At 43.8% G+C, this 27,592-nt stretch overlaps 1 protein-coding gene across 2 annotated transcripts in view; it reads right to left on the bottom strand.

The window, feature by feature from the left end:
- Positions 1-27,592, bottom strand: part of TMEM178B (transmembrane protein 178B) — a 284,978-nt gene that overhangs the window by 217,483 nt on the left and 39,903 nt on the right. For both annotated transcript variants that reach the window (XM_082240641.1, XM_082240642.1), the window contains one exon: positions 16,415-16,528. In XM_082240641.1, coding sequence (XP_082096767.1) covers positions 16,415-16,528 — 114 coding nt within the window. The remainder of the gene's footprint in view (positions 1-16,414; positions 16,529-27,592) is intronic.

The following is a 27,592-nucleotide window of genomic DNA, read 5'->3' as shown; positions in this document are numbered from 1 at the left end:
GAGTGATACAACAGGGAGGTGGGGTATTAAAAACAATATATTTTATCAAATAAAACACAACTCCTTCCAATTGTTCTGAATTTACATGAAAAGAAGGGAAAACACTTTTGAAAGCCTGCAAAAATAAAGATGATCCAAATAGGGAGGAAAGAACTGTGATGGCATGGAGGCCTCAGCGGCACATAAAATGGAGAGGAGAAGTGACCACAGGTTACCCGTTTGTTTTCTATAGGCTATCAGACATGGGAAAGAACAAGGGACACACTTATTTAACAACAATTAAACCCCTTCCCCTTTAAATCCCTAAGTGAATGATGCGGAAAAGGAAATTTTGTCCCTCCCAAGAGCATTTGAGGAGGTAAGAGAAACTATTTTAGGCAACTAAGAAGCATTTCAACAGATCCAAAGACTTGCTAATAAGTCATTCAATAATCCTCGGAACTGCAAAACTATGACCTGCATTTCAAGCAATACTGGGCACATCTAACAGCACAAATTTTAACCTACACCACAGTTTTATGCCATTTATGCTGTTATTGTGCCTTCATGATGATTTGTGCTCATGGTGCTATGAGTGAGCGCAGTACTGCACCGACAATCCTGTATTCACCTGCAAAAGTTTTGAGGTTACACAGCCTCATTTCTAAGCAGTGCCTAGCTGTAACTTCCTACTGAAATCCCATAACTTTTCATGCCAGAAATCTTCGGGTTTAATTTTGCCCCACTCCGGATAGCAATACAGGTAATGTAGCAGCTACTGGCGAAGTGTGGCAGGGCAACAAACAAAGTAGAATAAATCAACCACTAATGCACTATTATTGTGTCAAGACGTGGTGCAGAACACTCTCACAATGAAACACCACTCTGGAGGGGCCCACAACTATCCAAATAATTGTGGGTTGTTGTTGTTGTTTTCCGTTTGAACGGGTGCTAGGAATTCTGAGATTTTAAAAATTTATTTGCAGTGTACACACTCAGCCTAACAAATATTCAGTAAATAAAAACAATTCCAAGAAAAATCATTTAAAAGTCTACTAGAGCCAGCAGGTGCATATTTTGGCTTAGAAGTCAATTACATTGAGTTCTATGGAGGCTTACATACCCACCAGTCACTGGGTTTGGGGTTGCAGCTCCAAACCGGCTCACTAGGAAGTAAATCCCATTGAATGCAATCAGACTGATTTCCAAGCATACTTGCCTGCATAGGATGGCATTGTACAAGAGTAAAAGGAAAGAAGTAGCAGCAGAGCTCTAGGCCATCTTTGCAGAACTGCGACAGGTTGGATTGAGACTCAGGCAGTTAAACAGGCTAGCTTGTTTGAAGGATTTCCATGGAAACTAAGTTCAAATTGCTTCATCTGGTTCCAACCCCAGTAAATGGAGCCCCCTGAGAAGAAGACATGATTACAGGCATATCTCAGGTTCAGTTCCAGTTGCATGTATAAGTTATGTTTACACTATATTATGGTCTATTAAGGTCCCCACTCCCTGGCTGCAGGGGCGGGAGGGGAAAAACCTGGCTCTAGCACTAGCCAGCCCCACTCCAATAGTCAGAAGAGGGGCAGTGACAGCAGTGGTGGGTTGAGGCTTCCTTCCCCAGAAGCAGCCAGGCTGCCTACAGCTGCACCCACGTCCTCATAAGGAGCAAGATCTGGGAAGCGCAATAAAGCAACACACAGTTACATGAGGTGTGCCTGTTGACATTTCCATTCCACTGTTGCGTGTCACATGTCTGTTTACATTCCAGCACAGCTTGCTGGGAACTTCCATTATGTATAGCTTTTGCTTTTCCCGTTCCCTCTGAGACAACGAGAGAGAAAGAAACGACATGTTTCTTTGTCCTGATTTATGATTAATAAATCTGTAGTTGTAGTATGCCTCCACAAGCCTCACACCTATTCTGTGTGCGCAGTTCGCGCTGCTGATAGTGTGCCCTGGCTTTGAAGCCCGGGTCACTGATTTACGTCGGGGCAGAGGCCAATGGTCTTTGCAGCGTGAAGACTGAAAGGAGATGGCCCAGCTGGGGCTAGCCAGCTGGCCTCCCAGCCCTCTGCATGTCAACAGTGCCTGTATTAAGATCATGGGTGGGGGGAAAGGTAGATTGGGGGGGTGATCTACCATAGATGACCAGAGTTTCTGCCTCCTAAATGTTCAGTGATATGATGGTTTTATTTTCAATTTGTTTCCTCTTAAGCCCTACTTACGGGAGAAAAGAGAGAGGTGCCCCTTTGAATCTGAATCCCAAACAATGCCATGTGTTTCTAGAGCTCTACACAGAAAGAAAGCTATTCTTCCATACACCCCAGTTGTGTTTCTTTTGAATGAGGTAGGAGGAGACTTTTTGTGATGATGTATGCATTATTGACATATCTACACAGGTTAGGTAAAGGTAAAGTCCAGTCAAAGGTGGCAATGGGGTTGCGGTGCTCATCTCGCTTTCAGGCCGAGGGAGCCGGTGTTTTTCCACAGACAGCTTTCCGGGTCATGTGGCCAGCATGACTAAACCACTACTGGCACAATGGGACACCATGGTGGAAGCCAGAGCACACTGAAATGCTGTTTACCTTCCTGCCACAGCGGTACCTATTTATCTACTTGAATTGGCATGCTTTTGAACTGCTAGGTTGGCAGGAGCTGGGACAGAGCAATGGGAGCTTACCCCATTGCGGGGATTCAAACCACCAACCTTCTGATCGGCAAGCCCAAGAGACTCCATGGTTTAGACCACAGCGCCACCTGGGTCCCTTCTATACAGGTTGAGCATAGCTAAAGAGACATAGCTTAACTCCAGATTCACTGCTCCCCATCCGATTTTTAAGGAAACCGCCATCACCACCAGAGCCTATCAGAAAGCAGTTCAGCTCTCTTTCCTTTTCCCCCAGTCTCAGTTTGTGACAAGCTGTAGTTGCAATTCACACAGGAAAAACTGGATGACCTGGAAGGGAGATTGGTCCTCTTTGGCCATATTGACAAACACCTTCCAGAGGTGCCTGGAGTTATTTAGTTTCCATGGCAATATATTGTCCCAAACCTTCATCACAAAAGGGGATACTTAACAGACAAGGCCATAACAAATAAACTGGCTTGACCAGTTTAGCAGCCCTCCTCTTCTCCAGACCCCAGTTTTTCAATCACAGAATCACTGGGCAGGTGACAATAATTCAGGACCACCTCCCTTATTTCACTACCTTATTTAAGGTGATCCAGGAAGACTTGGCCATGGTGCCTTTTCCAAGGCTGCTTATTTTAGTAATCTGGACAAGGCTTTTCTTCCCTACCTTCTTGGTTCTGCCAATACTTGGTCAGCAGGAGAACTGGGCTTCTCCTTTGTGCTGATGCCCATGTTGTAGTGGCAAATGAAAAGTGCAGGAGCTCATCCTGATGCCAAAATTGAAGGCAGCTGTGTTGATACATTCACAGGCACATGCGCACCCCCACACCCCCACGAACAGCAGGACGAAGCCTAATGCCCAATTTGTTACAATCAGCTGACAGTCATAGAATAGACACTTATAGAATGAATTCAGCCGAGCTCTAACAAAAGATCTTCAGCCAGCTGAAATGCACCCTTTAGCTTATAATTAGAAACGCAGGCAATCTTGCAGAGAAGTGCTGCCATTTAAAGCGCCAGCAAGCTGCTGTTCCCTTCTTTTTCACAGCAGACGGGGGCCACGAGAATCAAGCTGGGATGAATGACAGAGGGGGAAGGAGGGAGCCGCAATCTCTTCACACTGTCTCCTGTTAGTATCGGATTCAGCAGCAAAGAAATGTGCAGGGCCACAGCCAAGGAAGCAATCTGCATCTACGCCCCCACCTCCTTCTCCTCAGATAAGCTTCATGTTTCACGGAGGACTTAGCTTCAGCAAATTTATTTATTGGTAAAAAATATTCCTTAGACTTTTGGGGGCTGTCCATGATTTATTTATATGAACCAAACAATCTCATGGCTGGCACATTCCTACTAAACATGATTTTATTTGGCAGCATTTATGAAATATTTGATAAGTTCTGTATAAATATCCACCTTGTAGAATCATAGAATCATAGAATGATAGAGTTGGAAGAGACCACAAGGGCCATCGAGTCCAACCCCCTGCCAAGCAGGAAACACCATCAGAGCAATGTATCCCATTATGAACAATTAATTAATTAGATGTATATACCAACATTCATCCGAAAATCTCAGGGCAGCTCACAAGATAAAAAGTACAGGATAAAAGCACAAAATAAATAGTTAAAACGAAAACAAAACAATAACCCTCTTCCCACAAAAAAAAATTAAAAGGCCATAGAATGTTAATCAGCCAAAGGCAGTGCTTTTTTTCTAAAAAAAAAAATGTTTAGGGGTACTCTCATTTTCCTACTCATATTGAAATACTGCTCCTCAATAAGGCCAAACTCCAAACTTAGAATCACAAAATGTTTAGGGGTATCTGTACCCCTGCGTCCCCCCCCCAGAAAAAAGCACTAGCCAAAGGCATATATTAATTAGCCCAAAAGAGACATATTTTATACACACACACTCCATGGAATAAAAATACAGTTAATTGATTAATTAGAAACCTGATCAAGGACAAGGAAAGAGGAGCCCATTATCGTTTGCCATGTTTATAATCCATACTTACTTTGCACGGTCTTTGATTTCCTCTATGCTAACCCATCACGTTGTGGGACGCGGGTGGAGCTGTGGTCTAAACCACAGAGCCTAGGGCTTGCTGATCAGAAGGTTGGCGGTTCGAATCCCCGCAACGGGGTGAGCTCCCATTGTTCAGTCCCAGCTCCTGCCAACCTAGCAGTTCGAAAGCATGTCAAAGTGCAAGTAGATAAATAGGTACCACTCCAGCGGGAAGGTAAACAGCGTTTCCATGCGCTGCTCTGGTTCGCCAGAAGCGGCTTAGTCATGCTGGCCACATGACCCGGAAGCTGTCTGCGGACAAACGCCAGCTCCCTTGGCCTATAGAGCGAGACGACCCCAGAGTCATCCACGACCAGACCTAACGGTCAGGAGTACCTTTACCTTTAACCCATCACAAACAATAGGGATGCATGGGTTGCATCTGGCGAAGTCATCCTGTTAGCGCAAAGACTTCCCCTTGAGCAACAGAACTTCCCTTCCCTCTCCTTGTTCCCTAAATCTGACCTGGATAATTGCAGTACCCCAAAAACAGACCTGAGTGATGCATGGGTGAAGGAGAAAGAGAGGGGACAGTGTGAGCAGAAGTTCTTGCACTAAATGTGATGCCATCATCGAATATAACCTCCTTATCATTTTATTCACTTGCCAGAACAAGGAAAGTCAAGCAATCCCCCTGGTGCTCTGGCTGATGGCATCATTGCTCTTGCTCTGGGGGGGGGGGTGGCCCAGTCCTGGAGCTGCACTCGCATTCCGTTACACCAATGATCAATGCTCCACCCTTCTATTCTGCATTTTCCCTTCCATCCTTCCTTCTCACAGGCTATGCAGCCCTTATCCCTTTCGAGGCAACCGTGGAGTCTTTGTGCAGATGGCCTTAATGTTGCACAGCGCAGGCTGTGATGGATTCCGACACGAAACAGAAGCAGCTGCTTTCCTGGCAAAACATGCCAAACAGAACAGCTCCTTTGCCCCCAACAATAGAATTGGCCACAACCAAACACGCTGCGTGCGTGTTGTCAGTGTGTCAGCGGCAACAGCTATCATGGCGGGGGAAGAAGTGTGCAAACAGGGGAAGAAGCGGCGCCAGAAACATTTCCAAATTAATTGGGGAGAGAGGAGGGAGGTATATATTCAAATTCCTTTCCAAGAAGCGTCAACTCCTGGATTGCAAGTCTGCACTCTCTAAGGCAGCCTGGTGACATGCATCCCTACCCAAGCCACGAACAGAAGAGGAAGATCAGTTTCCATAGCAATTCCACAGTCGCTCTGCGCCCAGATGTAACATGTGCCTTGAGTTATGGGACACAAAAACACAGCTGCTCATCCATCACTGCTAATAGGAAAAGGCTGAGATGGCAGCAGCGAGTCCTAGAGGAGAACAAATCATTTGCTACCTTTTGCCATCTTGGTCTAGCAGGCAGTTTAAGGCTGAAAGACAAGGCTTCAAGGTATAGTGAAAAAGAAAGAAAGAAAGAAAGAAAGAAAGAAAGAAAGAAAGAAAGAAAGAAAGAAAGAAAGAGGGGGCAGGACTAGTGTTGCATGAGAAGTAGGAAGAGTCCTTATCTGGGGGATATTCTGTACACCAGGGAAAGCTGTGGCTCTTCAGGTACTATTGGACTACAGCTCCCATCATTCCTGACCACTAGCCACGCTGGCTGAGGCTGTTGGGAGTTGAGTCCAACATCACTTGAAAAGCCATCAACAGTTAATACATACATGCAGACATCATAGTTAAAACCATGCTCAAGGCGGCTTACAACATGAAACAAACAACACCATGATTACAAACATAACAAACTCTTAGGACCTAAGGGGGTGGCAATCTTGCTTATGCAAACTTACCTTATGGTCCAAGTCATCAAATCATATTTTAAAACAAACTTGCACCCATTGATGTATAACTGACTAGCGTATTACGAACATTAATGACAGGTACCAATAAACCCACCCAGTTTCTCTTTTTCCCTTTCAGACAAACCTAATTATTCATTTTTGCCATCAATATGCATTCCTTTTTATTTTTTAAACAGCCATTCTTTTAACAACTGGCACTTTCATTTTTCTCCATGATTCTGCCTGTGTCGTTCTTGCAGATGCAAACATGCAAGAGATCAACGTATTAATAACAATATCACTAATTAGTCACTTTACTCACAAAACTGACTCAAAGCAACTTACAAGCACACTTACCTCTGTTTGGTATTCTAACATCAGTACATATCAAGAGAAATAACACTGGGGCTGCATTCAGACAGCATTTCATTCCCTCTTCCTCACATTTCCTTACCAGTTTTTTGTTTGTTTGTTTGTTTGTTTGTTTGTTTGTTTTTTGTATCTTATGTGACCTTTCACACAACCTTAAATCCACTTTCTGGAAATCTAGCGAGATCTAGCAGAGGTTTAATGCTTGTTTCTGTGTTAGTTGTTCCCTTTTTAAAATAATAATAATAATAATAATAATAATAATAATAATAATAATAAAAAAATAAAATTTATTTATACCCCGCCCTCCCCAGCCAAGGCTGGGCTCAGGGCGGCTAACAACCAATAATAAAAACAAGTTGATAAATAAATCTATTTGCCAACATGGAGACCCATAATATTGCAGTTTTGCTCATGTAATGAAATTTTGGGCGGTATTTTAGTGCATCACACAGTGAATCATGGGAGAACAGAAGCATGCATGCCTAGAAATGTTGGGGGACCAGTGATGTGCCCCATGATGTTCATTGTTGTGTCACACCACATCCACTGGCGTGAATGAAATTTAGTGTGACGTGCTGCTATATTGATTTTTTAAAAGCCATAGTTATTATGGAAGCCACTGCAATGCAAAAGGAACATTAGAAACCAGGAAAAGAGTGCTTTCATTATAACCAATAAAATAAATGCCACAAAACCCATGTCTGGATGCAGCCATAATCTAGTTTTAGATGTTGCATCCTAAAAGCATCTCCCTTAGAGCAGTCAAAGTAAAAATAAAAAAATAAAAAGTTGTCCAGTAGCACCTTATAGACCAACTAAGTTTGTTCTGGTATAAGCTTTCGTGTGCATGCACACTTCTTCAGATACACCTAAGAGCATTTACCCTTTCTCAACACCTTCTAGCGAGTAAGTCTTTCCACTATAGAAATATTTTGATGTAAATCTTCCTTAACCAACACTTACCAAACATAGTTAACATTTTGGAGAACAGGAAGAGAGAGCAAATACATCGAGCTGGAGACACTGCTATGTACTTAAAAGATTTAGGACATAGGCCCATAACACACATTTGCATAAAATATGTATATCCTAATTTATATGTATAGATGCAAATTTAAATCAACGTTCACAGATGGGGGAAATAAAGTCAGACTCTTTCTACAGGGTTTATTCATAGCTATGGGGTTCCAACTGGGTTGGTGGGAGGAATTTAATTCAGTTTGTGTTTAAAGGTGAGCCAACCTGATTCAGAAGAATTACCTGAACCAAAACACAGCCCTCGTTAGAAACTGGCACTTCTCTGAATTTTGCAATGCAGTACTTCAACAAAGTAATATGTATAAGTATGCATATACTAGCATACAAGATGCATATATTTGTGAAAATAACATGCAAAAATGCATTATATGTGGGGAAATTGTTCTGCAAAAATGTTTATGTTAGCCAAAACTGCATACAGCAATGTGTGCATTGGGGGACGGAGATGCAGTAAAAGGCTGATGAGTTGTCATGCGGAGTTAAAAAATAAATAAATCACAAACTGATGTGGAAATGTGAAGAACCAAATTTAAGATTAGAAAAATGGACATATTTGCCCACCCCTAAGAACCAATAGGATTTTCTGGGTTTCCGGCTACATCAAGAGTCAATGGGGATAGCTCCTCGCTGCCCTCCATGGACAGCAAGCAGGTTCAGGCAGGGGAAAGCCAGGATTTATGAGGCAAAAATCCTGCCAATGTTCCCCAGTGGGGTCTGGGGAGCTCACTGCATCCTGCTGTGCCACACAAGCCTGTGTCTGCTAACTTGAAAGGCAGAGCAGGTGCAACCTGGAGTGTGTCCCTGCCATGGACACGCTTCCGTCTCTGGCATGATTTGTGGTTGGTTCCTCCATAATTCGGACAATTGGCATTAATCAAGAGGCGCTCCTGGACCAACATATGCTAATGGGCTGCAATCACTCAGCTGCTGAAAGGACTGGGCTTGGCTCTTTGAAGGTATCTAAATGTTTTCTTTGAAGCTGGAGAATCTTTACAACAGCTGGGAAAGGAAGGGGGGAGAACAAGGTGCTTTGTGCTTTCTTATGGCTTTCAAATGGTCTCCTTTTTTCCTGTCCTCCCCTGCATAATGAAAAGGACGTGTGTAGTCACTGCTATGTTATTCTGTTACTTTGGAAAAGAAGGGGGAGGCTTTTGATTTATGCACAACAAGGTTTTACTACGCCCTCCCCCCTCGAGCCGAGACTGAATGGACTTTATTTGAAATGATTCCTGGACTGCTGTTGGAGGAAGGCAGTGTGGGTGGGGAAGAATAAACTGCTGGCATACAGCTGTGGTAAAGAGGCTGAATTTGAGGGGAAACATTTGCTTTAAACTGTGTAGCGAGGAAGAACTCCAGAGCAGAATTTTAATGGTGGAGTTTGGATATGCACTCAGTTATGTGTGGCTGCAACTTGTACACAAGACCGTAAACAGTGGAAGAAATGGAATGAGACCTTGTACCATCCAAATAAACACTGCAAAGAACTGAAAAATGGAAGATAGTAATTAACTTTCCCAGCACACCAGGTCTGGAACAACAATGTATATGAAGGACTACACGCGTGAAATGGATTGCTTATTTACAAGATGCAATGGAGGTGCTGTTTGTAAGGTGAAAAAAAGTGGCCAGCTGGAAGAATGGTTTAATGGCAAGTGAAGGATGTCAACTGGACTCCAAATAAGAAATGATGCAGCTATGCAAGGAAATGATGGAACAGGAGTAGGAAACCTGATTTTAAGAAATTGTATTAAATTAAATTGATTTGGTTTGATCTGTAATAATTTGGAAAATTAATAAAAAATAATTTGAAAGAGTAAAAAGAACCAATAGAATTTTCTGCACCCAGTACACATGGCGAGTGGCTGAAATCCCACTGGCACCTAGCTTTGCAGCACGCCCAGCTACCGTGTGTGTGTGTTAAAAGGTGTGAATCATAGGATTAAAGGGTTGGAAGGGGTCTTGAGGGTCACCTAGTTCAACCCCCTGCAATGCAGGAATCTCAACTAAAGCATCCATGACAGATGACCATCCAACTTCTGCTTAGAAAACCTCCAAGGAGGTGGAAGGAGTTCTGGGGCATAACCCCTGGGCCACCCGTCAAACAAGTCCAATTGTATACAATATTGTCTTATATCAGGCCAGTCTATTGTCCATCTAACCCAGTACTGTCTACCCTGACTGGCAGGAGCTCTCAAGAATCTCTTGCAGAGGCATTCCCCACCATTAAGCTACCTAAACCTTTGAACTGGAGCTGTTGGGACTCAATTCTGGGGACACCCTGCAGGCAAAAGCATGTACATATCTGCGCCTGAGCTCCAGACCCACTCCTTTGACATACCAGAAATATCTGCACATTTTGCAAGTTGCACAGACTCCGCGAAGCAGGGAATTGCACATCAGACCTAGTATAAGCACTCTGGGCTGTAGAGATCCCAGGTTTAGAATCATAGAATCATAGAATCATAGAGTTGGAAGAGACCACAAGGGCCATCGAGTCCAACCCCCTGCCAAGCAGGAAATTTAATTCAGCCACACCCTCTATCCAGAACAAAGGAAGGCTCAATTGTATTCAGGCCCTGGGAATCTTTAGGAAGTCTTTAGGAAGTCCTGATCAACCTGCCCTGGTGGTAGAAGCAGTTCTGCTTACCTATCTGGGGGTAGGTGGGATGTGCACTAGAGGCCCCCTCTCCCTCCTCTCACTGCCATCAGCAACCTGTTAGCAGGCCAAAGCAAGCTCTGTTGCTGCAGAGGTGACAGGAACAATTTGATTCCTATCTCATCTTCAGCTGAACCAATCTCCGCCTCGCTTGGGGAAAGAAAGCAATCAGGATGGCAATTCAGAGAAGAGCTACGACACTGGCCGAAGGAGCCGAGATGTTTTGAGAGAGAAGGGGTGTTTGTGATAAGCAAGAGCCGAGAGGTGATGAAATGCCCATTGCTGTTCCTCCCATCAGCACTTTCCCTGCATAACCATGAATTCAGGATAGAAACATCAAGAATACCTTCAAGAAATGGACCATAAGGCTTTGATAATTGGAGGAACTCACTCTATGGCTTCTCCTCACCCCAGATTTATCCCACATTCTAGGAGAGGAAATACTGGCATGGGGTGGTGACTTCAGGTGACTGATGGGTGGGAGGTTTCATCTCCAGCTACTAGCCATGATGATTGTTCTTCCTGCACATGGTGCCTCTGAATATTAGTTGCTTGGGATCATAGGTGGGAAGAGTGCTAATGCACTCAAGTCCTGCATGAAAGTTTACCAAAGGCATCTGCTCATCCATTATGGGAACAGGACGCAGGACTAAAGGGCAACTGGTCTGAACAAGCATGCTCAACTTATGTCCATATGTACCCATCACATTTTTCAGTGCTGCCTGCTCCCATTGGGAAATGCAAAGATACAAACACGGGCACCATATAACAAACCAACATTTCTATCTCTCTCTCACACACACACACCCATCTTCTCTGCTGCCTTGGGCTGTTCTTCCTCACTCCTTCAGGCATGTTCATTCCCCATCCCATCATCAAAGCTTAAGGCATTTTCAGCCTGCCCTGCAAGGAGCTGGTTTGGGACATGGAGATTCGGAAATGGAGATTTGGCACCCCACTGTGCTTGGCTGTTTGTTTGCTTTTTGAAAAAATTATGTCAGGTACTGTACTTGTGAAGAATTCAGAAATAACAACTGGGGGGTTGGGGGGAAGGGGTGTTTACAGTTTTTTTTTGCCAAACGTGGCTTTTCTTTCCAACACTGTTTAGCTGCACTGTAATTATCATTTAGGGGGGAAATTATATGGCAGTAAGGGCTAAAGTAGTGAACAATATACTGATTATTTACAGCAGTGGGAGGGTTGGTGGGGTGGAAGCACTCACCTGACCTCCCAGCAGCTGGGCCATTGCTGTTTACTGGGAGGGGGAGGGCATGGCAAGGAGAACAGTGTAGTGCAAACAGAGCCAGCAGGAGTGCTGTATTGGCTCCACTGATGCATTTGCTGCAAACCAAATTCATCCGCCCCTCCGCTTCCTGGTAAGCAGCAGCAAATCACCTGCCAGGAGGTCAGGGAAGGACCTCCAGCCCCCCACGACATCTGCTGCCGATTATTTGTTAATGTAAGCACCTGGTAGGCAAGGCCTGCCAGCACATCGTTTTAATAAGACTAAAAAGAGACAGGATACATTTCAGTTTCGTTTTGCAAAGTGTTGGTCCTCCTTTTCTGTGAGCTGCAGAATCAGATCCAGCTATTTCATGATTCTCACCAGCCAGGAGGCTGCCAGTCCTTGTTTGGGGAGAAAGAAACCAGGAGTGCTGGTTCACATGTAACACTAAGCCAGCCGTGTGCTCTTTCCAACCATCAGACAGAGTGCAGACGGATGCAGGAGAGGAGCAAAGAGGGGACTTCTGAGCAGCCTGCGCCAATGTGATGCTCATTTGTATTACCGGTAAACTGTGGTTTAATGTTACTTGCAAGCCAACTCACTGAGACGTTCTTCTGAGAAAACATGCTTAGGATCATTGTAGTGGGAAAACACAGCCTATATCATGCTGCATGGCTGTACAGTGGTACCTCAGGTTACATACGCTTCAGGTTACAGACTCTGCTAACCCAGAAATAGTGCTTCAGGTTAAGAACTTTGCTTCAGGATGAGAACAGAAATCGTGCTCAGGCAGCAGCGGGAGGCCCCATTAGCTAAAGTGGTGCTTCAGGTTAAGAACAGTTTCAGGTTAAGTACGGACCTCTGGAACAAATTAAGTACTTAACCTGAGGTACCACTGTAATCCTATGCATGTTCAGGCTATGTACACATTACTAGCTTAAAATAGTGTTTTTACTGTTTTTCAAGTTGAATTTGCATAGTGTTGTATGGTGTTTGCATGGTTTGGTTTTTCTCATCCCTGCAATGACTCCCAGCTCTGCACCCCACCCACCGCTCTATTGCAGACACATCACAGAGTTGAAATAAACGTCTCCTTATCACTTCTAGGTTGTCCTTTGAAACACACACACACACACAGAGAGAGAGAGAGAGAGAGAGAGAGAGAGAGAGAGAGAGAGAGTGCTTCCCACCATTGTCACTTTTTGAAAAGCAGTCTATAATTTATTCTGGCTCTCAGTGGCTGGCGCAATTGATGCACGCTTGCACAGAGGAGGAGAGGAGTGTGGTTAGTAAGAAAAGTGTGGAGAAAGGAGAGGGGGCTGCTAGTGTGTTCTGGGCTCTGAATTGCTCAGACTATCTTGATTCTTTACCTCTTTGCTGCACTCTCAGCTCCCTTTCCCCTCCATGGCTCCCACCTGGAGACAGTTCACAGCTTTATTTCTCTCAGTGATGGCACTTTAAATAATCAAAGTGAGTGTGAAGAACAGGTCCTTCTCGCTTGCAGAGACTGATAAGCAGAGATGAGCATGGATCTCAATCTCTCTCTCTCTCTTCTCTATCTATCTATCTATTTCTCCATGCAATATTCTGCCCTTGGGAGGAAAGGAGGAGTTAACTTTATCTTATTTTTCATTAGTTACATCCAAGTTGGCTTTAAACTGACAGGGCAGGGAACAAGTGCGTTGCAAAGAGTACACCAACGGTATGCATCCAACCTACTTGTGAGATTTTCAGCAGAAGCAGGGGGAGGATACTTTTGCAATGCAAATTGTGATATCTACATCTCATTGAATATTTGATTCACTTTACATATTTCTCTGCTTTTAAAATTATCTGCTTCAGTCAGCGATCTACTGAACACCGAAACAACAACGACAGCCAACAAATGCCTGTCTGCCCTCTTGTCTCCTTGCATTGATAACTCCAGGAACTAATGTGCTTCCTTAACTCGACCCATCAGAGTTACTACAGGAAGTTCACATACATGCGCACATATCACATATTGAAAGCATTATATAGGGGTGGCAGGAGGAAGCCAGCTAGACAATGCCCACATAATCACAGCCCACTACCAGCCATGTATTAGATGGGCTTGTGAAAGGGTCCTCAATGCATAGCTTGCCCAGATGTCGGGGTCTTTTACACAAGGTTGAATTCTAATTGGGCCACAATCCCCCCTCACGTGGATACATTCCTATACATGTTGTGCCCTTTGCTGAGGATACTGACTATACAACTAGATGGCAAGTGGGACTTGCCAATACAATCCCTCCCCTGTGTTTTTAGTGTATGACTGCAGCTCCGCACCTGGGAAAAGTTTTCATCTTGAAGCAAGCCTACAAAAGTGTGCTTCACTCTAAGCTTTAGAGAAGCAACTCCTGATTAGCCTGGAATGAGGAAGACCATACAGACCAGCTTTCTGAAACCTGGTGCCCTCCAATTGTTTTTATTCCCATCAGCCCCAACCAGCATGGCCAATACTCGGGGATGGTGGGAGTTGTAGTCCAAACCACATGGAGGGCCGCAAGGTGAGGAAGACTGGTATATACATATACCTTAACGAGGATGAGGAATCTGTGGTCCTCCAGAGATGGTTGGACTACATCTCCCATCATCCCTGACCATCAGCCATGATGGTAGGGAATGATGAAAGTTAGGGTCCCAGCAACATCTGGAAGAGTTCTTATTCCTGATACAGAATAGGTTTCCTGCAATGATTTCATTTGTTTATGAAAACTTTCTCCAGGCTCTATTGTGTCCCTGTGAGAGGGAGAAAGCACCAGCTAAAAACAACACAGAGCACTTATTTCCTCAATAAGCAGGTGACAGTACCTTCAGCTTTTGTGCGTGCACTTCCACAGTGACTTCTTGCTCTTACAAGGATGGCCTGGCAGTGGCTTCTTGCATCTATTCAATCCTACTGGGACTTTGCATCAGTAGCCTTGCTTTTCAAAAACTGCTTTCTGATACTGCGCCACCATGGAGCCATGAGAAAACAGGCTTCTTGACTCTGACATGAAATGCCCTCCTCTCATTCCCCACCCCGAGTGCCACAAGGGGGAGAAAGTAATCTCTAATGGCAGCCATGTATCTCAAGGCGACTCTTTCCCTGTCATGGTCACTAGCTTCAGAGGTTGTTTGATGCCCATTGGCTGTAGCGGAGATCAGATAGGCTTCTGGTGGCCTTCTTTGCACTGCCCCAGGCAAGGAAATGGGAAGAGCTAGCTTGAGTAGCAGGGTGGGGAAGACTTAAGAGGAAAGGCCTTTGGCTTGATGAGCATTGGATGGAGCAACCAAGATGATACTCCGGCTCAGGATGTCAATTATGGACTAGGAATGGATGAATCTGTCAATTTAGGCTTTTCTCTGGTTCTCACATTGACAGTTCACCCCACTTGTGCAGCAGCCGGGGATTTATTTCTTTTAAATCTACATGAAAATCCATACAGATTTCTGTGCATATTTCTCTTCATATATTAAAAAATGTATGCAATTTGCCCTAATCTATGCATTTTGTCAAGCAATTTCCCCATTAATATTAATTATATTGGATTTATTGTTGTTTGTTGTTGTTGCTTATATACCACCTTTCATTCTGAAGATGTCCAGGATGGCGAACAACTTAATTACAAGAACAGGACTGGACACAATATTTTAAAACTTTTTTTTTTAAGCAGCACAGTATAATATTACAGCACAATAATAATGTTGTTAGGACCTAGGGCAAAGAAATCATGATCCAAAAGCGCAGGCAGGATGCGAGGGGAATGGGGGGGGTTGCACATTTTTGAATGCATATTAATAATAATAATAATAATAATAATAATAATAATAATATTAAATTTTGCAAAGTTAAAAACACTTTACACTTTCCCCCTGGTTACATGCATTGTTGAATGTATTTGGAAAAGTGTGTCATAGCAGCTGGAGAAGGGCACATTTCAAGTAATAGCTGTGTTTTGGTTTGTGTATTGGATCAGGAAGTGCAAATCAGACAAGCAATTATCAAAATGCAAACCCTATTTATTTATCCCCATCCTGAGTATGAGCAGCCATATCCAAACACAACTCATAATTGGAAGGTCCCTGCCTGGGAGCTCTCAGAAAGCAGTGGGCGCAAAGATAGGATCCAATATCCAATCCTTGCTACTTGGCAACTTCTGCTGAATAACCAGGGTCAAAGGGACTGTTCACAAGTTGGAATTTCAACCTGCTCCCCCCCCCAAAAAAAAGGCCCTAAACCCCACAACCCTATTCAACATGAGCTCAGTAATATATAGCAACTTGAGCAAATTAATGGCTATGCACATAGCTCTGACGGTTCTCTTTTATACAATAGCCTATAAATTCCACTGTCTGCAATAGCATCAGTATCACAAACGCAACTGTTAGCATGCTGAAGTTCTGATTGAATTAGACATCCCAGCACTGGATCTGTTCATAACTTCCAAATGTAATTCAATAGCCACCAGCGCACGGTTATGCTGTGTCACCAACCATATTCCTTCCCGCTGCAGCATCCCCAGCACAGGCAAGCAAACAACAGAGTAGCAAGAAGCCCAACTTATTGTCCCTTTCACCCCCTTGCAGATGGGAAGCAATACCTGCTGGCTACCCAGAAACGCTGAGAAAAGGAAGGAGACCAGAGACTTACGCAAGGCATGCCACTCATCCTGGCGGATGGTCTTTGTAATGTTGTAGGTGAGGTTCTTGGGAATTGTTGCTGAGGAGTAGTGGTACTTGATGTATGAACACTGGTCAATTGCTCCTGGGAAAGGCAAGAAGAAGGCAATGTTTGTTATGCAAGAAGAGAGACTTATTCCATTCCAGCAGCGTTGCACAATTCAGCATGAGAGACCCACACCTAGAAGATGTGGGACACCGGCAGGAGGATTGCTTAACATCAACAAGCCTAGAGAAACAGTCAGGATGTCGCAGGAAGCCTCGTTCACTATTGTCCTGGAACCACTGTGAGCCCAGTTAATACACTGAAAAGTGGAGAAGGCGGACTAGTGGGAAAGTGTGTGAACACCCTGAAAGTACATTGGGATAATGTGCGAATGCTCATCATTGTGTAACCTCCCCACAAACCAAGGTTCAGTAAATACCAGATATAATCTTGACTGGGTGTAGTCAAGATTTGTTTTAGAGGGGCAGGCTTTGTTAGGGGGGCAGAAGTGAGATATCTGCAATGCAATTGGTCAGTTAGTTAAGTATTTCTATTTATTTACTTGATTTAGGCTGCCCCTCCTCGCACTTGACTACGCCTGTGACTCCATCTGATCTTTGTTCACGGAAATCAGGATAGTCAACAAACAGGTTGTCTGGAGAAGCTCATACTGCAATAGTACAATGGTATTTTTTGCCACGGCTTTCCCATAGTGAATCCTGAACATTGTAGTTTCCAGATCCCTCGACATCCTGGCCAAGCTCCTCTGAACACTGCCCAACTTGTCAATGCCCTTCTTAAAAGATGGTGCTGAACAATGCGCTCCAGAGGCAGCCCTTAACCAGGGCAGACTAGAGTAGAACTGCTTCTTTAATCTGGACACAATTCTGTTACGATATTTGGAATCCAACAGGCTAGGTCTTTTCTACCACTTCGCCTTTATCAAATGAGCCTTTTGAGACACGTTAGGTCATTAAACTGCACTTGGCATGAACACACCACAAAAGTGGAGGGTGACTAAATCATTATGCAACCAAATTGCTAGTTACAACAGAGGCGGGTTTGCATCTTCCCAAGTTACCGGAGGTGTTCCATTGTTTGCTTTCCTTCCACGTTTCTAACATTCTGCCTTTGACAGCAATTAGATTAGACAAAGCCAAATATTATAGGGGGGAAAGCAAAATATTTACATATGTACACGTCTGCCCTGACAGCGTGATGGGCTCCGGCGTGTGCCTTCGCCATCTGGGCACCAAATGCACACCCAGAATGAAAGTTTCCAACTAAGAACCATACTTAAAAAAAGAAAGCCATTGTGATCCTTTTTAAAGTCCCCCATTGCCTCCTTCTGTGCATTTTTTTAAAAGATGGCTACGCCAGCCTGAAAGACACAAAACCTAACCTTCCATCTTGCTTACTTCTGTTACAGGTATGGGATGAAGGTTTTGGCACAAAGCTGTAAAAGGCTTATTGGTCTGGAATTAAACTTTACACTATTATATACCTGCCCAGCGTAAGCTCTCCTCTAGAGAGCCAGCAAAGTGTACAAACCCACAGATGCAGAAAAAGAAGAGGAAAAGAAGACATGAGTGATGGCAGTGATCTTATTCATAGCTACCTCCACCTGCCTGCCTTCATGCTGACAATCAGTCTAGGGCATAGCACTGACTGCCAGCTTCCTCCTCCTAAATCTCAGTGTTACCTTTACAGAACTCAACAAGGGGGAGGAGTCAAAACTAGAATCAGTTGGCTCTGCCTGCGATTGACTCTGCCTGCCATTGGCTCTGGCTCCACCTATTGTTGACCTTCCTGCCTTCTTCCCTTCTGATCCCAAGGGGCACCCACTATCAATGGTGCAGTGGAAATCAAAGCATTTGTTCACAGTGTAAACTACACATTGCATTCTTCAGGTGCATTCACAAAGCCTCCTGTTGCTGCCATAATCGCCTCCAAAACAGTCTTCCCTTTCATGTGTTCAGACAGAGCTATTCATAGTGGATAATAAATTCAGTTGCTATTCTTTGTTCTTTTACAAATGCACCATTTGAGCTGAACTGATGAAAATTTAAAATACGAGCAAATTTCAGCCTGCAGCTTGTTTCGGGAGGCGTATCACCACATCTTGTGCTTTTGCCCACATTTGTTTTCAGTGGGAAGGTGGTTGTAATCTCTTGTAGTTTTGCTTCATTTCCTGGAGTGGTAAGTTTCAACTGGAACGTACAGGCTGGTGGTATCAACCAACTTTTACTCAGGGCAGACCCCTTGACATCAATGGACCTAGCTTAGTCGTGCTCATTCATTCCAGTGGGCCTGTTCTGAATAAAACTTAGCTGAATACCACCCACAGTCACATCTGTTCCCAAGTTTGAAAGGCAGTGTCTCCATCTATTCCTTTGCCTGTGAAAGGACAACTGTGAGCTCATCATTCTCTTGTAGTAATTCAGTGCTTAGGTGCCTTTAGAGCTGGGATATTTATCATTCCCTCCAGCTGCTACATTTATCCAGCTGCATACATCTGGTGCAATGTTACTCGTAATCCTCTTGCTAAAATTTAACCCTCTGTGGGTCTTGATATAGTGAGATGGCTGCTGCTCGTAGTGGGTTAGGATCTGGCTAGGGCTTGAGTGTCAAGGTTAGCAAGGCAAAGCTTAGAATAAAATTGTCTGAAGGGTAGTGATTGTTGGAAGGTCATGATCAAGGGTGCCAGCTTGAATAAAATATTGGGGGGCTTGGGTAAGCCTCTGCCCGTATAATCAATCACAAGACACGGTACATGCATCCCATTTGACTGGCAATGCTTAGCAACTTGGGGGGCAGCCCCCTCAAATATTTTTATGGGGAAGGCAAAGGAACCTTGGCCCCTAGAAGTTGGCTCCTGATAGTTAAGGAGGCTGAAAGCTGTTAGGAGACCCCTATTTCCCTACAATTCCCATAGGTCCCTAGGAAAAGGGGTTGATTGTTAACCTTACTGAGAATTGTCACTCAATGAAGGAAACAGAGGTATCCTAACAACTCTCAGCCCCCATAACAAACTGCACTTTCCAGGATTCCTTGGGGAGGTTACAAAACAGCTACAAAATAATTCTCAAAGTAGCATGCAGCCTCCACTACTGTTCAAGCTGCTGGAAGTCAGGCGTAGCCAGGGCACACTGGGGTCTCTGGAAAGTGAGTGATGCTCATGGATTGGGAGCACAGCGGAGCGGGAGGAAGGAGAGAGAGAATGTGTATCCAGCTCACTAACCCTACTTTCGGGGGAAAGTAGAAATCAAAGATGTGTCTACAAATGAACTGTAGGGACCCAAGGCAGCCTGATTGCCCATGAAGTCTGAAGATGACATATTGGTGCATCTTCTCACCCCTGACCTGGGGAGTGTGGAGTGTGCCTTAAAATTATTCCTTGGGACAATCGTGACCCTTCACTTTGCCTCCTTAACCCTGATGCACAACCCTTGGCCGGATCCTGCCATACCACAAGCACTGGTCACCTCACTATATCAGACCCTTCAATGTAGGGTTGAGGTTCAAACAGAGGATTATGAGTAAGGTTGCACCAGATGCGCATAGCTGGGTAATTGTAGCAGCTGGTGGGAAAGATAAATATTCCAGATCTGAAGGCACCCAAGCACTGAATCACCACTAGAGAATGATGAGCTCACAGTTGCTCTTCCACAGCCAAAGGACAACACAGAGGTCCAAAGGACATTTATGAAACACACACAGCCTGGCTGTTAACCTTTCTCCAGGCCAGGGCACAGCGGCAGAGAGGAGTTACAAGCTCCTTGTCCTTTGTTCAGTCTCCTTGTCTTATCTGTTTTTCATGGGTTATGAAGTTTAAAAGGCTGAACATTCTTTATTCCTGCTTGTTTGGAGACAGAAATTAAATGATCAATAAAGAGTCACTGAGACATCAATTATTGGTAAAGATGCTTGATGATCTAGGAGCTCCTTAAATAAGCTTTTATTTCAGGGAAGAAGCCCTACATGGATCATTGTGCTGTCCAATAAGGTGGAAAAGGAGAAGTGTAAGCAGGCACAGGACTCTCCCCAACAATATGAACAATGAGTCAGAAAGTCACCTGGTCTCTGGACCAAATCTCATCTTAGCTATGTATTAGCTAGATGACTTTCAACAAACCATACTCTCAGGTCTCCTGCTTGTAACAAAGCCAGTCTGGCACAATGGTTAGGATGCCCCACTAAGACTGGGGAGACCCAGGTTCAAATCCCCACAAGTTCAGGAATCTCACTGCATAATCTTGAGCCAGTTGCACTCTCACAAGCCCAACTTACCACACAGGGCTGATGTGAGGATAAAATGGGGAGGAGGAGAACATGGTACACCACTTTGTTCTTTTTGAAGGAAAGGTGGGATATAAATGTAATTAATAATATTACAGGCATGTCAAATGTATGCTGTCAACTTATGAGCTTTAGCAACAACATCATTGCATTGCCAGGGAAAATGGGTGGGGACAGGCAAGCCAATGCTTTTATAAGCATTTGAGAAACTTGGACTTTCACAAGAACACTGTTCCAAAGCCACAACCTTATTGGATCGGGGTGAATGAATGCTGATGTCTTTATTGTAGAATGTGCATTATCAAACTAGGCAATTAGGAATGCATCCCAAGCTTCTAATTGTCAGGTATCGTGGTGGCTGTGATCTGTAAACCAATTCAGCTGCAATACTTAAATTTAAGTCCACTTAGCCACATTGCCTTAATAGGCTAAACAAAAAAAAGCCCAACAACTTTAATCGGAGAAATAATAGCAGTTCTTTATATATCACTATTTGAGTGTTCAAAGGAAGTCACATAAATTGTCACAGTCGCATTCTTGGCCAGTGCACCAGCAGCCTATCCGACTCCGTGCATGCTTGGGGTTCACAGGGGAAATGAAAGCAAGAAACAGGTCAGGCAAAAGTTCAGGGTCAGGTCCTCTAAGTACGTCAGGACCCTGGTCAGCTCCCAGGTCTGCTCTCAGTGGCCCTGCAGGCTTAGTTTTGGAATATGCTGTCTCAACAAGACTATCTGGGACCTTATGTAAGCCGGCAAAACCTATGCTGCTATTAGTGAGGACCCGGGGGGGGTTGATGAACCCCTCACACACAGCAGAGCAGACCATATTCTTCTGTATCTTCCTCATGGTGCAGCAAGGGATTTAGCAGTCCTGACACAGATTGGGTAGGTTGGTGGATCTGACCACCTTAGCTGTCCATTTTATGTTGCACGTGTAGGCGCAGCACTTCCGATTTGCTTGAACTTCTTATCTGGAGATGTTTTAGAAGTATTCCAAGCCATTCATAATAAACCCAGAACCGTTAGAGATCCAGGATGAGCCACTGAGGGTGCCATCCATTTGTCAATTAAATGAATTTAGATTGGCAGGTGGTAGGGTGGTCTTTAGGGTGGGTTTCCTGTTGTCTCCACCACTAGTCAAACTCTGTAGTGGGGAAGATGAACCTGTGGTTCTCTAGTTGCTGTTGGGCTCCAACTCCATCAACCCCAGCCAGCATGGCCAATGGTGAGGGCCACATTCCCTTGTGGGCAACCTTTTCAGGGGCCACATGCCAGTGGTGGGTGGGGCCAGAAGTTAAGTGTATGGCACAACAAATGTAAATTTTACCTTTGGACAGTAGCCTAGTTTCTGCATACAGACTCGCATATCTTTCTTTAGTCTCCCTCCAGCCAAGCAAGAGACTCTGCAGAGTAATCAAGCACATTCCACCCTGGAAAACTCAAAGAAGGTGTAAAGTGAGGTAGGTGAAGGGTGTGTCCTAGAGAGAGAGGGTATGGCTGGAGAGGAACTTAACATCTATAACATCTAACTATAACATCTCAGCACTGCTCCGAGAACTACAACTATGAAATTTAAGCCTAGCTGCAAGAGCAATACTGTTCAAAGACATATTGAGTCAGAGGGCTCCCAGCTAGCTACTGATTGGCCCCTGTCCTCATCATACCACAGTTCTAGCCATGCATGTGTGAGCTGAATGTTGCTGTTCAAATCTTGAATAGCCTAAAGGACCACATTGTGGAAACCTTGCTGAAGCTCAAGAAGGTTTGGACTTGTCAGTGCCTGGAAAAGAACCCATTCCTGAACCTTACTTATATTGCCTTGAGATACACAATGGAAGGAATGAACCATGTGGTTCATTCTTTGGTTGCTTGGTATGGGCTGTTGCACACATTACACAGCAACAAATGCAGAATTGCCATGAAGATTATCTTCAAAAGGGATCTGCAGCCAGTCTAAATCCTTTGGATTCCTCCATCTGCAACATGGGGGTGAGGGACAATAATACCTCCTTGCCTTGCAAGATTGTTGTAATAATCACAAAATACATGCAGCAAGGTTTGAGCACTTGAAAGTGCTATCCAATAATGATAATGATGCTTTAGCTATACAGCTAAAAGATGTACTGCGTAAAGTGGTCATAAGATCAGAAGTCCCAGGGAAGTCCTAATATGACTCCAATGAGCTCAACATTTTTGATAAAAGTTCCAAGAGGGACATGTCAATTTAGTGGAATAACCCAGTACTTAAAAAAGCATCCTCCCCCCCCCTTAAAGTCAAACACATAGAAAAGCATCTTCACTCTTTCCCAGTTCCCTGGGGCTTGGCAATGGATAGCTCTGTGAAAACAGCTGTGATGGAAATAACAGTGGAGAAAGCCAATGAGTGATGCTCCTGCTGAAATCTCAAATAGCAACATTCAGGCTGAATACTAAAACTTCTAAGCAAGCTGCCTTTTCCCTCCACTGACATCCAAATAGCAGCCACCTTTCTCTAGGGTAGCCCCAGGATACATGTTTTGCTTCTCTTTGCTCAGACATGCAAACACACTACCCTGATACAATGTATTATGCCCCTCTTCCCCCTTTCTCCCCATACTATCTCAAAGAGGGAAAGGCTTCAGACACGACTGTGATAGTGCATAAATAAATCCTATGGCAGGCTGATTGCCCTAACATAAAATGGAACCTAGGCAAAAAAAAGTGAGGCATTAGCTACCCCTTCCAGTTTGGTGTCACCTGCGAATTTGATGAGCATCCCCTCAATTCCTTCATCCAAGTTGTTTATAAAGATGTTGAACAACAACGAGCCCAAGACTGATCCCTGTAGCACTTCACTTGTCACTTTTTTCAGGATGTCAAGGAACCATTAGTGAGCACTCTTTGGGTTCGGTCAGTCAACCAGCTACAAATCTGCCTCATCCAGCCCTCATTTTTCCAGCTTTTCCACCAGAATCTCATGGGGAACTTTGTCCAAAGTCTTGCTGAAATCAAGATACACTATGTCCACAACATTCCCTTCATCCACCAAGCTTGTAACTCTATCAAAAAAAAATAACAATGAAATGTGATTCTTCTGGCATGACTTGTTTTTGAGAAACCCATGCTGGGTCTTAGTTATCACAGCATCCTTTTCCAAGGGATCACAGACTGACTGTTGAATTTTCTGTTCTAGGACCTTTCCTGGTATCTATATCAAGCTCACTGGTCAGAATTTACCTGGGACTTCTTTTTTCCTCTTTTTGAAGATGGGGACCTCCACCCACTTCCAGTCTTCAGGGACTTCACCTGTTCTCCAAGAATTCTCAAAGATTATAGGCAGAGGCTCTGATATTACATCCGCAAGCTCTGCCTTCCTCAAAAGAATAAAGTCATAGTGGGCAGCAAAATGGAGGCAGAGGGAGGCTGGCAAAGCACTAGAAAGGCAAGGAGAGCCAATTCATGGGAACGAAGGAAGCAGTGAGAAAACGGGAAAATAAGAGAGAGCACATGAAACACAAAAAGAGTGGCTCAGAGTAGGTGTTATTGGTTCATACAAAATGCAAGTAGATGATGTCTAAAATGTTCATTTGGGTTTTTATTTGTATTTGTATTGCTTTGTTTATTTCTTCTTGCATTTTATTGAATTGAAATTTGAATTTTGTACCTATTTCTTTTTTAAAAAATAAAAAACACTTAGCATCTAGCACAGCATTACCATTACAATAAGCAGAAAAATCATTAAATTTTCCAACAAGACCCTTAGCTATATTCAAGTAGCCCCGTGAGGGTGGTGGTGGGGTGTCGGAACCACTGCTCCACACTTTCTGTATTGTATACTGATTACAATACATTGTAATTGCTGTTTTTTTAATAATGCAAAGCATCCTCCCTGCAACTGAAAACCCTGATAATGCAGAAGTCCCATTTGCATGGAGAATTCTTACCTGCTGCTGTTGTTTTGTAATTCCTATCAATGTGTTTTGATTTATAAGCCACATAGAGGTCATTTTTTTAATTAAGGAAAAACAATATCCAAAAATGCCCAGTATGTAAGTAATTCTTGAACAGGGCTTTGGAGCAGATATGATGAAGATTTAAAACAACAACAACAGCCCACTGGTATTGTACTTTAGAATGATAACAGTACTTCATGCTATCACAGTAATCTTCACAACAACTCTGTAATGTAGACTAATATTCAACTCCCCATTGGGGGGGCTGCAGCAGAGAAAGTGTGACTTATCTCAGACTGCTTAACGGCTAAAGCAAAAACTGAACTGAGCACATTCTAATTTGTCACATAGGGTTGTTGTTTTTTTTACCTCTGTGCAATCCTAGCTCTTGATGTTTATAATGGCATATACAGGAGGAGGAGTAATCTGAGTACTGAAAGTGGGCAAAGGATTGCTGTCTAGGTTTTTGTTGCACAGTTGTTGAAATACTCAAGAGTACTGAACATCCAACATGATGCTTGAACAAACCTTTGAAATCCTTTGCGTAATTTTACCAATATCTTCACCCTGAGCAAAGCCTACAGTTTGCAAATTCAGCTCTTTTAATAAAAGACGGTCTTGTGTATAATGCACAGGAAGGCATAAAGACCGAGGGGCTCATAGACAAAGTTATTCAACACTGGAGAGAACTAAATATATATATATGCTTAAGTAAGGTCTGTCTATAAAGGGGCATTTTTTTAAAAAAAAAAAGAAGTATATGTGTGTTAGTTACATATTTTTATTCCCACCCCCAACTCCTTTGATATAATGGCATAATCGGTGGAGAACCCCTCTGGCACAAGCCTTATTAACATGGCTGGGAGTTGAACAAGAAATTATCTCCCCAGGAGGAGCTTTCAGAGACCGTGAGCCTGCAGGTCAGCTCTTCATAATTTATTAGATTAAAAAGAAGAAACCTCAGCAATATGAAACCCCAATGAGTTTCTAATAGCTGTTCCAATACGAATGAGTGAGCAAACAGCACAGGAAGGGAAGGCAGAGAGGGCGATCCCTTGATACTCTGTAACAAGCAGAAAGAAATGTCCGGGATAGATTCTTCCTGTCTTTGAGCAGAGGGGGAAAGGGGGATAAGTAGGCAGTGATAAACTCTCCAAGAGCTGGGAATATTGTCAGTACTGTTGTTGTGTTGTACTGTACTACAATACTGTAATGGTTAGACTTGGACTAGGGCCTAGGAGTAAGGTAAAGGTAAAGGGACCCCTGACCATTAGGTCCAGTCGTGGCCGACTCTAGGGTTGCGGCGCTCATCTCGCTTTATTGGCCGAGGGAGCCGGCGTACAGCTTCCAGGTCATGTGGCCAGCATGACTAAGGCGCTTCTGGCGAACCAGAGCAGTGCATGGAAACGCCATTTACCTTCCCGCCGGAGCGGTACCTATTTATCTACTTGCACTTTGACATGCTTTCAAACTGCTAGGTTGGCAGGAGCTGGGACTGAGCAATGGGAGCTCACCCCGTCACGGGGATTCAAACTGCCGACCTTCTGATTGGCAAGTCCTAGGCTCTGTGGTTTAACCCACAGCATCACCCACATCCCTAAGGGCCTAGGAGACCAGAGTTCAAATCCCCACTCGGCTATGGAGCTCAGTGGGTGATCTTAAATCAATCATGGTCTCTCAGCCTAACCTACACCGCAGGGTTGTTGTGTGGGTAAAATGGGGAAGGGAGAATCATGTACACTACCTTGACCTCCTTGGAGGAAAGGTAGGATTTGGATGTAATAAATAAATATTTCATGTTAAGTGATGGTTTTCAAGGTAAAAAGAAAATGTGGGCAGAATGTTTGCCTAAAGTTTCCAAACTTCTGAGATTAGGCCAAGCCTGATTTGGCACCACCAGCTTTCTATATTCTATTCTGGTGCCTCTTTCTGCTATGTTCCTGCTCCTTTAGCTGTGGTTTCTGGCTTCCTAGATGTTATTGGCTTTTTAATTCTGTGAACACCTCCATGAACCCTTCATCAGCCAATCACAAGCAGTGCGATGACATTGTCCCAGAACAGTGGTGCAGACAAATGTCTTCATCATATAATGGCATTTGTGAACATGAGCAAAAGGTTTTTTTTAATGGGGGGAATAAAAGAAGGTTTTTAAAAATTGATGGTGTTTTCAGTAAGTGACAAAAAGGCAGAAACCATGTAGAGCAGTTTCAACACAGCTGTACCTTCCTTTGACCAACCTGAGTGCCTGTAAAGGTCATTAAAAACTGTTCAGCTTATCCACAGAGACTGTACAGTACTTTGAGGTTTTTGAAGGCATGTTACTATTGGAATGCAAGTGCTGATTTTAAAATATTCATGCCTAAGTGATTAATTCCTGATTAGCTTTTCCTGGGGATGTGGGCTCTTTTTTATATGCTCTTCTGAATATGCAATATACCTTTTTTATATATAATAAACATCAGCTTTCATTCTTCATGCTTACTTCTTTGCCGTCAAAAATGCCAGTACAGTCATAATGGTATGTGTGGCAGATTACTGATGATGAATTATGAAAGATTAGCCTTTGGGGTACTTCAGCACTGGACAGCTCCTCAGTACATGCCAATGCTGGCCAGTAGAAAACTTTCTATATGCTCATATCTCACTGGGACAATATGCTGGTCAATTATACTGATGTGGTGCCACTGATATTATCGTGGTTACTCCAGAGCAGGGGTAGGCAACCTACGGCCTGGGGGCCAGATGTGGCCCAATTGCCTTCTCAATCTGGCCCAAGAATGGTCAGGGAATCAGTGTGTTTTTACATGAGTAGAATGTGTCCTTTTATTTAAAATGAATCTCTGAGTTATTTGTGGGGCCTGCCTGGTGTTTTTACATGAGTAGAATGTGTCCTTTTATTTAAAATGAATCTCTGAGTTATTTGTGGAGCTTGC

The sequence above is a fragment of the Podarcis vaucheri genome, assembly GCF_965113315.1.
Source record: "Podarcis vaucheri genome assembly, chromosome: 10".
NCBI classification, from domain to species: Eukaryota; Metazoa; Chordata; class Lepidosauria; order Squamata; family Lacertidae; genus Podarcis; species Podarcis vaucheri.
This window is presented reverse-complemented; position numbering and strand designations above follow the sequence as displayed.